This window comes from Asterias rubens, chromosome 20 (assembly GCF_902459465.1).
Source record: "Asterias rubens chromosome 20, eAstRub1.3, whole genome shotgun sequence".
NCBI classification, from domain to species: Eukaryota; Metazoa; Echinodermata; class Asteroidea; order Forcipulatida; family Asteriidae; genus Asterias; species Asterias rubens.
The window spans coordinates 9,294,771-9,310,690 of record NC_047081.1 but is presented as its reverse complement, the minus strand read 5'-3'; the positions used below and the strand labels follow the sequence as shown (position 1 = coordinate 9,310,690).

Here is a 15,920-nt window from a genome sequence, read left to right as displayed (position 1 = left end):
TGTAAATTTCCAGCCATAAGCGCTGCAGTTAATACAAAAAAGTGCAAACATTTCCCCCACTTCAACTAAACAGCTGTATATTTTTAACTTAAAACGGCACTGGGGTCGATTTCACAAAGAGTGAGGCTAGTCTAACTGAAAGGCTTCAGGCCTCAAGTCTTTTATTATTGGAGTGAGAATTTCCTCCTTCTCAAAGACTACGTTACTTCAGAAGGAGCCAAGTCTCACAATGTTTTATACTATCAACAGCTCTCCCTTACTTATCCAAGTAAGTTTTTATGCTCACAATTATTTTGAGTAATTACCAATAGTGTTGAGTGCATTTAAAGTTGCAGCTGTTTTATTTGTTGATTACCCCCCAATCGATCTAAGTTGAGTGACAGAAAGAATCATAAACTCTCCCACCCCCCCCCCCCCCACCCACCCCTTGTCCTAGGTTAACCTCTTACCCTTTTGTCTTATCGGACCTGGTATCAAATTACTCAGCAGAATTTGCTTTGGGTGGGAGCAGATTTACTAGGTCATGAAATCCTAAAACTTTATAATAAAATGGAGCTACTATTGCATAGTGTTACAAGATGTGGACCCCTTGCCTTGTGGGGGTCCCTAGGGATAGGGTGGCAGCAACGTTACTTAGGAACAGGTCCTTGTATGATTTCTACTCAATTAAAGCCATTGGACCCTTTCGGTAAACAGTGTTGTCCAAGGCCCACACTTCATGTAGCACAACTTCTATATCAAATAACAAACCTGTGAAAATTTAGGCTCAATTGGTCATCGGAGTCGGGAGAAAACAACGGGGGAAAACCCACCCTTGTTTCCGCACGTTTCACCGTGTAATGACATGTGTTTACCATAAATCCGTAATTCTCGCTATCGAGAATTGATATTGTTTTAATATTTTCTCAAAAAGTAAAGCATTTCAGGGAATAATATTTCAAGAGAAGTCTTTTACCATTACCTTCTGTAAACCCTGTAAGTTATTTGTAAATCTGTGAACTTTTAATTGTTTTTTCTGTACCGAAAGGGCCCAATGGCTTTAACCATTGATTCAAAGATTAAACCAAACTTGGAAACAAATCTCTACACAAAATTGAATATACATGGTTTGTTTGGAGATCTTCGGTTGATCCGTGTAATTTGCGACCCATGTAAATATTTTTATACACAGATTGAATCTGACCCGGACACTCATTCCACATTACAATATCTAGACCAGTGAAAAGTTCACCCAGTTCCATACTAACACCGAGATTGGTGGACAGGGTTAAAGGCAGTGGACACTATTGGTAATTACCGGTACTCAAAATAATTATTAGCATAAAACCTTAGTTTGTAACAAGTAATGGGGAGAGGTTGGTGGTACAAAACGTTGTGAGAAACAGCTCCCTCTGAAGTTGAGTGGTTTTCGAGAAAGAAGTTATTTTCCACAAATTTGATTTTGAGACCTCAAGTTTAGAATTTGAGGTCTCGAAATCAAGCATCTGAAAGCACAAAACTTTGTGTGACAAGGGTGATTTTTTCTTTAATAGTTATCTCGCAACTCTGACGACCAATCGAGCTCAAATTTTCACAGGCTTGTTATTTTATGCATATATGTTGAGATACAGAAAGTAAGAAGACTGGTCTTTGACAGTTACCAATAGTGTCCACTGGCTTTAAATTATACTCAGATTTAGCCATTTTGGTTTTTGGTTCAATAATCTAATCCGGAAAACTTTTAGCCCTGAAAATTGTAGTGTGAGCGCTCCACTTAATCTAAGGAATCTCCATATTAAATCTTTCCTTAATTCTGCGGATTAAAGTGTAGTGTAAAAGGGGCCAAGGTTAACAAAAAAGCTTCGTGGGCCCAATTTCATGGCTCTGCTTACCGCAAGCAAATAATCAAGTCCACACTTGTAGCATGAAAACACCTAATATCAAAATCAAATCAATCCACATTCCACAAATCTACGACAAGTACACTCCCTTCATCTTTTCCGACAACGCAGAGAATTTCAGACAAACAGTACATTTTCACAAAGCTTCAACACACAAGGAGGATTAAATTAAAAAAGGGTGGGGAACACAGGCGCCGACCACAAAAATGTTCTGATCAAAATTTCCTGTGTTTATCTTGTGATAATTGTCGCAGAGTAATAGCAGTAATAACATTTCACAATTGAGTGCTAACTGAGGTGTCACTTACCAATTAGCGCTTAGCAGGAAGACACTAATCTTTGACAAAACTGTTGAAGGAGTGCATTTATCACCTGCTACCCAGCAAGGGCCAAGGGTAAGGTAAGAAACAGAATACTGAGAAATCACTCCTCACTTCGTGACTTCAGGATAATCATGGATGAAGGCGCAGAGAACAATCATATAGTGTTTATAAAAAAAATGCTATATGAATCATGCGATTAACAAATTCTCTACAGGCCAGGAATTTCATCTTAGATTTACCATGGAGGTAATCCTACCATGGATTTACAGAGGGCAAGGCCATTTTCGTTTCGCGAAGGGCACTTTGATTAGAAATTCTTTAAATATATTTATGAGACTTTAGCCTGTATGTAGCCTTCGCGTAATTTCAAGCCTGTCTCTGACCCAGTTTTTAAAAAGATTGGGGGGTGGGGGATTGGGGGATGGGGGGATGGGGGGATGGGGGGATGGGGGGATGGGGGGGGGATGGGGGATGGCGGAGATATACATGTAGCATAGAGCATGAACATGATTATGAGGCAATGCTACATTTTACTACCCCCCTCCCCCCCCCCAATGAATATAATGAGGTATTTTTTTTTTTTAATATCCTTGTGTAAATGAAGACACAGAAATAAGTCAGATATTATTTTATATATAGCTGCTAAGGATTTTCGTCTTTACCAACACCAAAGGCAAAGCTGCAATCCTTGAAATGAATCAAATGAAGTCTGTGAATTAATTCAACGTACAGGAGACTCCAAGAGTACAATAGCTCTTTCTGAAAGCAAACTTGCTCCAGGCACTAGAGGAAGTAACTCAAGACCCAAAAGGTACAAAGTTTGACCCTGACGGTCGAACCTACAATCACACACATCAATCTATGCCAAACTCATTCTCTAAAGACCCGTCCAAATCCGAGTGAAATGTAAATTCTAAACTTGGCTACAAAGGGATACTTTGAGCTTGTGGAATGTGCGACCACTGCCTCCATTGCTTACGTCTAATGATGTACATACACACAGGGTGTAATGGCCAAGCGGTTTAGAGCATCAAATTCAAGTTCTAGTGGTTTTTAAAGGCAGTGGACACTATTGGTAATTACTCAAAATAATTATTAGCATAAAACCTTACTTGGTAACAAGTAATGGAGAGAGGTTGATAGTATAAAACATTGTGAGAAACGGCTCCCTCTGAAGTGACGTAGTTTTTGAGAAAGAAGTAATTTTCCCCGAATTTGATTTCGAGACCTCAAGTTAAGAATTTTAGGTCTTGAAATCAAGCATCTGAAAGCACACAACTTCGTGTGGCAAGGGTTTATTTTTCTTTCATAGTTATCTGGCAACTCCGATGACCAATCGAGCTCAAAGTTTCACAGGTTTGTTTTTTTATGCATATGTTGAGATACAGAAAGTGACTGAGAAGACTGGTCTTTGACAATTACCAATAGTGTACACTGTTTCTAAGTCATCTGGGTGTGCTGGTTTGAATCCCAGTCATGACACTTGGGTCCTTGAGCAAGATGCTAAAATACTGTACTTGCTTCTCTTCACCCAGGGGTATAAATGGGTACCTGCGATATTTGGAGCACCACGGCAGCTTGGGTTGTATAAAAGTTTCAAATTTTTGCTTTTGTTGCTAAAACTTCCGTCATGATGTAAACCTGAGCATTTGTGCAATTGTAAATATTTTATTCATAACCCTTCCCAGGGGGTTATTGGATATGTTCCTTTTGGAATAAAAAAAGTGACAACATTATAGTTATTACAACAACAAAATTGTGTATTTTTAAAAAACTGTTGGAATATTTGGGATTAATTTTGTACATTGGTGATAAATACACTAGCTGCTCCCTTTACTCAAACTGAATACATAATCATCAATGAGACAAACATTTACATCCAATACCGCCCGGGGAAGTATTTTGTCCCTCCACAGACCTTGACCTTTTCCATAGTGTTTTTAATTACACAATCAAATTATTGGCAATGGATTTGGGGACTGTACATGAGATGGCTCAGTCATGTGTACCAGGCTGACAGTGCCTGTTATAAGTATTACCCATACTTGGCCGTCTAAATTCTTTTTTTTGGTAGATTAAATGTATCATATACGATCAGTAGAGCTGACCCAAAAAAGTCACAGACGGTGTTTTATGTGTAAGAAGCGCACTGCAGAGGTTGATATTAGAGTTATTCATAGCATTTGAGAAACAATTCTCTTGAAAGGAATGTGGTTTTAGAAAGAAATGATTCTTCCCTTTGGACATAACCACACTGGATTTATTATAGCCTTATTTCAAAAACGCCACCACCTTTTAATTTTTTTTTTTTTCAAAGGGTCAGTTTTAGTATACTATAGGCGATGTGACCTTTGATATGATGAAAGGGGGTAAAAAAAAACCGTTTGCAGTACCCGCTGCTAAAACATAGGATTCGAACTGCCTCTAGCTACCGGGTAATCTCGGTGGTCTAGTTGGTAAGACACTGCTCTAGAATTGCAAAGGTTGGGGTTCGAATCCGACCCAAGTAATATGCCTGCGATTTTTTTCACAGGACTCGGGGAAAGTACTGAGTATACAGAGCTAACACAAATCGGTGTATATGGGTAAAAAAACAAAATTAATATGAAAGGGGATACATCTCAAAACTTGCACAGCTTTTACTTTCATAACTCTTGGTTTTATGTGGAAATTATGACACAAAATGTCAACATTCCCGTAGGACCAGTGTAGTATCTTGCCTGGCAGAATACTCAAAGAATATACAAGGTCACACTTATTGTAAAATTCACATGATCTATTCAAAGAAACAGTTTAAAAAAATCACTATACTGTGTACTTTGCCTTCTAATTTGCCCACGCAAAAAGGAGGAATTGCCATTATTGGCTCCACTGAGTTTGAATACCCAGGTCAAAATTCCAGTTGAACCTAGTTAACTGGGGTCAACTGGTTCAACTGGATAATGATCAAACTCGTCCATTTTCCATATTAACCAACTGGTTTGGACTAGGTTTAACTGTGTTCAACTAGGTTGAAATTATAAACCAGTTGGTGTCTGTCCATTTTCCATATTAAACCAACTGGTTTTAACTGTGTTTAACTAGTTTATCAACTGGTTTCAACTAGTTCCAGTTAAACCCAGTTTAACTAGGTTCAACTGGAATTTCGACCTGGGTAACCATGATTAAACCATATTAAACCTTAGAGAAAGGACCACAGACTGACCTGTGCATCATCAGAGACCTATCTACCTCCATGCATGATCAGCATCAGGTACAAATACAATGGGGGTGCTTGGATTAACACGCTCATCTTCCTAGAATCACTAGGTCAGCATTACTTCCATTAGCTTTGTATTCAGTAGGGGTAAACATGGGACTCTGTGAAATGCCTTGCTTTATGTTCAGTTTACTTATTGAGTCATTCAACCACTGTCCACACTATCAATAGCTCAAGATGGTTGTTAGTTTTTACTTTGGCCAGTGTAAACTAACAATGATAGTGGACAGTTGTTGAATTGGTCAAGCATGATGACATCAAAAATAAACAGTCACTGGTAAAAAGTGTAGCAAGAGGGACCATGCAAGCTCTATGATGCTACGCAGCTGCAGTTTGAATTGAAGAAGAGTACTACAAAGTACCTTTTTGGAACAGACGGTTACGTTGATTCAGAAAAAGCCCCTAGACCAGTCCTTTCGGAAGGATGGATTTACTTTATATAAATTTATTTTGCCCTTATTAACGGATCAAACACTTAACAAATAATCAGTAAATCAACAATTTGGGGTTTGGAAAAAAGTCATCATTTTAGTATAATTAATATAGGCATGATCTACTAAAGACTGAAAACCTCAAAGCACGCCAATTATTATTAAAAAAAAAAAAAACCTTTATAAAGTAAGGACAGAGATAGGCTTTGTGAAGAAACCAAAGAACAATTTTGAGTTGCTGTAAAAAAGTACACATCAATCCTCTATTGAGAACCAGGCTGTATGGGATCAAATCACTGCAAACCCAACACCACATCAAACAAGCCCACCCTGAATGTTCCTACCAATCCATTCATCTTACACAAGGTGGTGACCACATCCAGCATCAAAAACCAGAACAAATGGGGGATACACAACAACAATGGTTGCTTTGTTTCTAGAAGTCACACAACAAACAATAAGGTCATATCCATTACAACACAGGTTAAGCTCTCTAAAACCCAAACCACGCAGTTATTACTGTCCATAAAATAATGAAGAATGGAACCTTACAATACAGCAGCAGGTTTATTGTTACTGAATATATTACAGTTGAACAAAAGTACAGAAGTCCTTCAAGAATATTATGGGTGTCTCCCTCAATTCTTGAGGTCAGGTTTTAGAACCAACCCAACTTGCAGGGCTGTTATAAATGTATTTGTAACACATCATTTGTGTTTTTTCCCTGCACTTTGCAGGTATTTTTTAAATTGTAAAGTGCATTGGTCTTTTTGGAAATGCGCTTCATAAATCTTTGTAATAATAATAATCATCATTATCATCAGAGTCTGTAAAGCTTACAGCAAAGTGGAAATCATTTCGCTAAATTAACTACAAGGCTAAGTGGAGGAAAAAACACTAGTTGATCATCCTCACCCTCGTTTCATTTATTTTCACTTCATTATATGGCACTGTTCTTTTTTCAAAAGATTAATTTAAGCTCTTTTCACATGATAGCAGTTTAACAAGGGTCCCTTGCTTAATTTGAGCATGGTTGTAAAACATTGCAATATTTGACAAGGGACCTTCGACAGAGCAACAATTATCGTCCTTTCACTTGAGGTACATTTTGTAAAATTTGACAACCATGCAACAATTAAGCAGGGGACCCTTGCTTAAATGGTCTTGTGTGAAAGGGGTTTTAGTTTAACCCTGTTAAACCATAGACTTTTGGGGAGAACACCGCAACAAAAATACAACTTTGAAAAGGTGGCCATTTAGTAAGCATCCAAAGGAGATTGCCTTAAACTGTCTAGACTGAGTCTATTTTAAAAAAACTCTTTGAAAAGCAAAGACCTGCTGATAATGATATTCTATCCATTTTCTGATTAACTTTTAAATAGCTTTAGGATAAGATTTAATGAGCAACGTTTGGGCCAAGGTAACTCGAGCCATTTACTGGAAGAAAAAAAAATGGGCGAAACAGACCGTATTCCTGTAAGTGTTTGTGTAAGTTTAGAAGGCATACAATAAAGCTGGTAATGGCGGCACCCAATGAAAATAACAAGGTCAGACCTTTGTATTTACAACAACCTTGCCAGAATGATTTGGGGGGTAGGCCTGCTATACTTCTTAACGTTGAATTGAATAAGGCTTTTATTACAGATTATAGAAATGTTTTTTTTTTCTTTCTTTCTTGGCGTTTTGCCGACATGTAAAAAGGAGCTCTTACAGGGGTGTTTTACCAACTTCAGATGCATACACGTATCGAGCAACAGAGTAAAAATTAAATTTTGCATTTTGTGCACTGAAGTTACGTGTGAACTAACATATGGAAGAGGAGATGGCCAAACAAGTCTAAATTTAAACTTTCAATGCATCAATCAAAATGTTTTAATGAATTGTTCCGACTACGTGTTGATTCACATACTGTGTAGGATTGTGAAATCACATCGAGTATGAACAAGTTACTTATTTTCTACCAACTGAGCTAGATCTAGCCCTATGTTGGCGGTCTCCCTACTTTGTCGACATGTAAAGAATCTTAGTTTAGGATGTGCACTTTATATGAACTCATTAAAATTATTATCAAAATTAAACTCCAAAGTTGGAGCACCAATTCACTTAAAGGGAAGGTACACATTTGGTAATTACTCAAAACAAATATTAACTTAAAAACTGACTTAGTAACAAGCATTGGGGAGCTGTTGGTAGTATAACACATTGTGGGAAACAACTCCCCCTGAAGTAACGTAGTTTTTGAGAAATTTCTCACTAAAATAATTAAAGTCTTTTATTCCTATCTGAAGAAAGCACACAAATTCGTCCAACAAGGGTGTTTTTTCTTTCATCATTTTCTCGCAACTTCGATAACCGATTGAGCCCAAGTTTTCACAGGTTCGTTATTTTATGCATATGTTGAGATACACCAAGTGAAAAGACTGGTTTTTGACGATTACCAAGCGTGTACAGTACCTTTAAACAAGTTCAACACATGTCCGTTGTACAACAGCTTGCACCCCACGCTATTTATCTGTGGCTTCAAATTATACTGGAGTTGTAAAAATGTGTTTTTCACTTGGTTCCTCCATGTCAAACACGCCTCCTAAATTGTCTGGAATTAATATCGGAAAGGCTCGAGGCACTAACACACCCATAGAGGGTTTCTCAGCTGGGCAATAGTGACCCCCGATGAATGAGATCATGTCAGATGCTGGCCTCCATAGTTTGACTGCAAAGTAGCTTGATACTGAAACAGGTCCTGCAATACAATGTGAAATCTGAGACTACGCCTTGCCAATACAATTACACATCATGGTAGTTTTTTTAAAGTTTTTTTTTTTACTTTACTTGTTTTCTCCAAGATTTATAATAATTGTAATAAAGATAAATCAATACTGTTGTTTGGTGTGTTTCTTTGGAGTGAAATGTGAAAAAAAAAAAAAAAAAAAAAAAACGAGCTATGGAAATTATTGTATTAATTTAAGATATGCCTAGAGTCTTAATAACCACAGAGAAAAACAGCGAGGAAACTTGGACACAGAATACATACATAATGTTGCGAACTAAACCAAATGGCTATTGATTTTCGCTCAGCAGAAAGTTTTCAAATACTATTTTCTGCTTAAGCAGCTCTATGAAATAGAGCCCGGGACTGTAAGATGTTGAGAGATGTTGACAGAGGGACAGCTCATGCAGACAGACAGCGACTTCAACTAGTATCCTGCTCATATTTGCTAAGCAGAAAACCTGTAAGCAATGTTTTTTGCTTAAGCACTGAGCAGCTCTATGAAAATTGGGCCAGGGACTGTTAGAGTATTGAGAACTTGACAGAGAGACAGCTCTAGCAGACAGACAGCGACTTCAACTACTCCTACTTATTTTCGCTCAGCATAAAACCTTTTTGTTCTGCTCAAGCAGCTCTATAAAATTGAGCCCCGGACTATAAGAGTGTTGAGATCTTGACAGTCGGAGAGACAGCTCTAGCAGACAGACAGAGACATCAGCAGGTAGCCTACTTTTTTCGCGCAGCAAAAAAACTTAAGCACTGAGCAGCTCTATGAAATTGGGCCCCTGACTGTCAGAGTGTGTTGAGAACTTGACACTCGGAGAGACAGCTCTAGCAGACAGACAGAGAGACTTCAAAGGAAGTGACAACATCCTAGACTGGGTATGACCACACAACAATAAATCCCATCCACAGTTTCCTGTAAAAAGACTCTTCCTTGGATTAAGAACAGCTTCAACCTTGCTCAACTTTTTTCTTCAGGGTTTGCCTTTAAAGACACTGGACACCTTTGCTAACTGTCAAAGACACCAGTCTTCTCACTTGCTGTATCTCAACATATACATAAAATAACAAAACCTGTGAAAATTTGAACTCAATTGGTCGTCGAAGTTGCGAAATGAAAATGATTTCAGAAAAAACACCCTTGTCAAACGAAGTTGTGTGCTTTCAGATGGTTGATATGAGACCTCAAATTCTAAATCTGAGGTCTCGAAATCAAATTCAGGGAAAATTACTTCTTTCTCGAAAACTATGTCACTTCAGAGGGAGCCATTACTCAGAATTTGTTATACTCCCCATTGTTAGAGTAAGGTTTTATGATAAAAATTATTTTGAGTAATTGCCAATAGTGTCCACTGCCTTTAACTGGCATTTGGCCAGCGGACCACTGTTGTTGTCACTCAACAAACACCCATAAACAATTTTGGTCAAATACATGTAAAGTGTATAATGAAAGGGAACTACATTGACAATGTCAGATATGATTGGTCTTTGGAAAAAAAGTATAAACATTTCAATGAGTAACAGCGCTGACCTACATATGAATTTAGCGTGTCGACTTTTAATCAACTTTTTAGGTAATTTAATCGCATTATTTTTGGTTTTTCAAATCGAAAACAAGACCAAAGTGGGCAGAATACCATGCCAGATGTAGATGCTACATAATACCCCGGTAACCCGCACCTGGTGGTTCAATATGGGTGTTTCTTTTAAATTTATTTCTGGAAAGTCTTCTTTCTTCTCAATAATTTGAATCTTCTACAAGTAATTATCACACGTAGGCCTACCACTACCAGGCTCCAATTTCATGAACTTGCTTCCCACAGAACTATCTGCACTTTAACAGCAGCCTCTATAAAGCACGTGCTTCTCTAATGGGCTTCGGCAGGGCATTATACCAAGAACTCCACATTAACCAGGGCCATGGAAATGGACCCCAACTATCTGAACTTTGCAAACCCCCCCCCCCCCCCCCCCAAAAAAAAAAAAAAAAAAAGGAAAAAAAAAGTAAACACAAAAAGTTTTCTAAATGAAGTTTGCATTTGCAGGAATAAGTCAAGTACTGGGGATGATGACTTTAACATCATGAGAACAAATGAAGAAACAGATGTTCTTTCCAAAGGATTAACACGGCAATCAGAAAAAGGTCGCCATCTTCAGAACTAATCATCCCAAACTCATCCAAAACGAACAACTTCGTTTTCGAGTTTTATTTACACTACAGTATTCACTGCAATCATTTCATGGTTTTACAGTGCATGCTGTACACTGCCAGGGAGCAATTTCATCCAGCAATTTTGCCAACAAATATAACTATAGATACATTCACCATTCTTTAGTATCAAAGGAACTTATTGGTCGATTGATTGATTGATTGATTGATTTATTTTTAGTAGAGAAAACTCAAATTTATATCTTTGAACTAAAGATTGATTTTACGTTAAAATATTGTTTATATCGTTTCTTGACTTTGCCCTGATGAAAACACACGTGTCCTTTGTCAATGTCCCATAAAACTGGTACATGTACTTCCTTGAAAAATATTGTTTTGACTCAAAGCTTTAATCTTTCCTGCTCAAACAGAAACTTGCGTCATAAACATGTTCCCCTGTGTCTCCCCAAAAGTAAATCGCTGCAAAGAAATGCACAAATAAAAAAACTAGGGTTTTTCCAAGTGAAAGAAATCAGCCCCAAGGGACTAACGCACAAAGAATAAAAATCATCTCAATAACAGAGTTATTTTATTGATGCAGTGCATCGTTGAATACTTTTGAGAACACAAGTTTTCAGAGGGAAAGGTGAGCCTATTTCGTTAATCCCTTTCCCAGAGTTGAATCGTTATTATTGTTATGGTACAAGCAGCGACTGCAGGCACACATACTGTGCCAAAAGGAAATAAAATGAATCCGCTTTCAAAAAGAAAAACACCTACACATCTTGGCACTTTCGCTGCCCCAGTACATCTTGCACAACACACTGTTGGCTGCAACATTGTTCTCTATTGCACCAATGGAGCAAACTTGCGAGTGTATGATTTGTCAACCCCCCAAAACATGCAATATTTCTATGGTTATACCGAGTTAGAATACTCTAAACGAGCAAAAAATCTATTGTATGAGTCACTATTCAACAGTGACTCTTCTCAATAGGCGTTACGAAAAAAATGACGATAATGCGTTCAATGGAGTGCACCATGGGTGTACAAAAGATTTCCCCAACCCTTTTGAGTTCAGCCCATTTTGTTTGTACAACAGAGTTTATAACCATTGCTCTGTGTTGCGTCACAGACCCTGTACTTGTGTTTACGACCGAAACTAAAAAACAAGTTTGATGTTTTCACAAACAAACATGCCCAACACAGATCAATCATGCCATTTAAAAACTACAAACATTTGGGCGGACTACGTATTATTGTTTCCTTTTCAGCAAAACTTCAGTTCTGTCAATGAAACACATTGATAAACATGTTGTCTTTGATGACACTATTTAGAACCTCAAGATGCAATCTTCTTACTTTACAAAAAACACCACAGTCAAATTGTTTCACTTCCTCTTTGGTGAAGTAAGTCACTATTTAGAAGGATGAGTTTGTTTCTTTTGAAGTTTCTTTTAAAAAAAAACTCCTCAAGACAAAACAAGATCTTCCCAAACAGCAAAACAGTAATGACTTTGCAAATATAAACAGCTACATAGAAAACCGACACATGGAAACAATTTTCGTTTTCCTGCGCCTTTGATTATCACAACCTGGAATTCCAGGCAGTCTCTCTCACAACCCATGCAGGCTTCCTCCCGATCCTTGTCAAATCTAGGAAACAACAACTCCTTAAGACCATACATAACACTCATTCCTTGCTCTAATGTATGGTACTATTACCTACAGAGTACTAGGCCAACAACCAGCAGATGAAATCAAAATGAGAAGTTAAGCCCCTTTCACACCAGAGTAATTTAGCAAGGGTCCCTTGCAAAATTGTAGTATGGTTGTAAAACTTTATAAAAATGTACCACATGTGAAAGGACAAAAACAAAATTTTACTGTCAAAGTTCCCTTGCAAAATCTTGTCAAACACTGCAACATTTTACAACCATGCTAAAACTAAGCAAGGAAACCCAGTTAAATTGCTGTCATGTGAATAGCAGTTAACAGTGAAAGATTTCCCTTGAATAGCATAGCAAATTGCTACAGAATCAGTTGTTAAAACATCATTTGCTTCTCAATATTATATTTTGCTTGCCGAACGCGATCCCTGTGCTAATCTATACTTACGTTATCGTGATTTTGATTCAGATCCAGTATATACATCCCATATTTTTGCTTGTTCTGATCCAATTGTTGTTTTTGTTTACAGGGACTTGGCGACTTGCTCACAAACTTCAACATGATTCCACTACTACCACACCACAGTGTTGTTGTTATAACCAGACACACGGCTGCCGCTGAAAAGGTAAATCCTTCAAGGAGATTCCAGCCACTAAGGATAAATCCTTTACTTCCTGGTGGTGAAGTTCGGTAAATCCTCAAATTGGAATTGAGATGGTTGAACAATAATTGTGGACGACTCCTTCTTCTTACGCCGACATGACAATGCAGTCTTGCTCGTAGCCCTACAGTGAAGACTGTATCAGCATGGCCAGATTTCGTCTCAAGTCGTTCATGACCTGACAACCGATATGAAGGTCATTATCTCTCAACTATTTAGGAAGACTACAACACTTTACCATGGAGGAAGACTTTACTAAACCATAACTCCTGCCTAGCTCACAAACGACTTTTCTTTTGGCAGATTTTCACAAACTTCTTGGGGAAAAGTTGGTTTAAAGAAAACACAGAAGTGAATATATCCCTCCTCTTAAAACTTCTGAAGACTACTAGATACCCGAGTCAAAAGTTAGTGCATGGTTTGTGGGCTTAGCAAAGACATCACAGTCTAGCGCTGCGTACATGTATACATCACAAGTCAGTGTTGTGTGCCTACTTGCTACCTCAAACAGCCAATCCCTAGTGGTCATGTTAGTGGTTTTACCAGTTCCCACACTCTTTGGGAATTTTGTTCAGCAAATAAAGGAACAAAAGAGTCTGCCCTGTGTGATACCCCACTGCATGAATGGATGTCTTTGGAATGCCTGGTTGTCACTTCTAACCAGTATCAAGAGAAGTTTTTGTTTTCATAATGGTACAGTCCAAAGGCCTTCGTGGTACCACACGCACACATCACAATGGGCTGGAGACTTGGCAGGGACTATTCTCAAAAAGGGGGTGTGTCAAACAGTCCACAAGTATGTGGGTGACAATTAATATAATAATATTTGCGTCATCATATTCATAGTGAATCACACACACACACCCTGGTTAGAAAAGGTTTGTTTGTTTGTTTTTGTTATTAATAAACAAAAATACATTTTGGTGATTCATAATTTGTTTACAATACTGCGGTATGATTTTGGCTGACAGTGGTATGTAGGCACTACCTCCCCAATACATCCACCATGCCTAGAAACAATGTCACCCCCAGCAATTCAAAACTTGAGGAAGTAGAGATGCAGGAGAAATAAAACTGACCCTATACATTGGCACATTCTTTTAAAATAATAAATGATTTTAAAAATTGTTTATTTTATGTATCAGAGGAAGAAGTTGCCAATATAAAAAAAGATATATTTTGGCCTGTTTTGGGTCGTTTCTCAATACTGATATTTGCGACAAACAACTCATTTAGCTAATATCACATCACATACACGAACATACTTAGATACCTCACCATGCAATGCCTTAAAACCCATTTTCGTTATAGTTTAATAGTGTGTTCTTCTTTGTGAGAAGTTATTAATGACTAGTAATCCGAGTGACTAACAGGGCCCTACATGTTATGCATCAGGTATTTATCTTTAAGCTACGTAACTTATGGGAGGGTATTATATTGATTTTTAAAGTCTTGATGTACTTCTCCAAACATCAATGATGGGTGGTAGCTTGTTTACAGGATCAATAACGGATGTTCTTATAGAAATGTTTGAAAGGAAGGTACACGGTGGTCTTACTCTTAAGTCTATAAGGGGAACATTTCTTTCAGAATGGGTGCTTTGAGCGTAAGAACATGAAATGAGTACTGTTGGGAAAAACGGTTGGAAAGATAGTTTAAAAGTATATTTTATCAACCTAGTCTGGTCTAGCTTGGGTTCATTGTAATTGGCGTTTGCACTGTTGGATGTTGAATTAAATATTATAATGAAATAATGATCCACAAGACCACAGGGCTTCTGGCTCAAAATGTTCACTGGACCAGAATTCTTCAGATTCAAAAACAATTCTTGACCCAGTTTAGCGCAAAGACAAAGAGAAAATTGATTTTATTTGTCTTTTATGGCTTTCAATTAAAAGTCATTCTCAGTAGAATTAAAAGATATATTTTATCAGACTCAAAAGTTAACATTTTGTTCAAGATACTACACAGTGAGCCATATTAATATTCAATTAAAAAACACAGGACAGACTTGTCAGGTCAAAAATTTAATAAACAGCTTGACATCAAAACTTCTAGGCCTTGGGCCTGTCGTCCCTGATGAGATTTGAACCAGGGTGCTGTAGGCGGGAGGCAAGGGGAAAGATACTAAATACGCAACGTTTCCGTAACATTGAACAAAGCAGCAAACCAGCTGTGCTTAATGTCAATGATTGTCACAAGGCCATTCCTTTTGTACAGCATCTTCACATGGGAAATGTAAACATCAAGGCAATAATCAAGATTACTAATTCAATAGGTCAACAGACAACTATCAAAAATAACTAGGGAGAATACAAAAGAAACCACAGCTTGATTGCGATTCCAAGGAAGAATACACACAACCTTGGGTGTGTTTTGTTTGTTGTTTACCACTGCCAAGAAGCTTAATCCATTTGTGTAAACAAGGTCATGAAAAAAACTAGGTATTCTGTGTGCTGAGGTCAAGTTAATGGGCAAGGAAAGGATACTGCAATATCCATGTCCTTAAAAATAAGAGAAGACAGAACAAGAAGTATTTTTAAAAATCTGGTAGACTTTTGTTCTTCTTTGAACCAGCTGGAGTCAGAGAGATACATTGATGACGATACATCTTTAAAATCCTGGCTAGTAAAACTTCCAGGTGGCGAGTAAAACGCTAGCATGGTTGGCTACTTTACAAAATGTGCAAGCATAATATCATTTATTTTGTCTTTTTGCACCAAAAATAAATGATTTTGGACACACAATCCACCAAATTTGTTGATCTCACTCCCAT

At 37.7% G+C, this 15,920-nt stretch overlaps 2 protein-coding genes across 2 annotated transcripts in view; both read right to left on the bottom strand.

The window, feature by feature from the left end:
* Positions 1-13,760, bottom strand: part of LOC117303786 (ras-GEF domain-containing family member 1B-like) — a 36,584-nt gene extending 22,824 nt beyond the window's left edge. The window contains exon 1 of the mRNA XM_033788142.1: positions 12,931-13,760. Coding sequence (XP_033644033.1) covers positions 12,931-13,044 — 114 coding nt within the window. The 5' untranslated portion in view covers positions 13,045-13,760. The remainder of the gene's footprint in view (positions 1-12,930) is intronic.
* A 1,846-nt stretch (positions 13,761-15,606) lies between these two features.
* LOC117303995 overlaps positions 15,607-15,920 on the bottom strand; it is a 40,275-nt gene continuing 39,961 nt past the window's right edge. The window contains exon 10 of the mRNA XM_033788467.1: positions 15,607-15,648. Coding sequence (XP_033644358.1) covers positions 15,607-15,648 — 42 coding nt within the window. The remainder of the gene's footprint in view (positions 15,649-15,920) is intronic.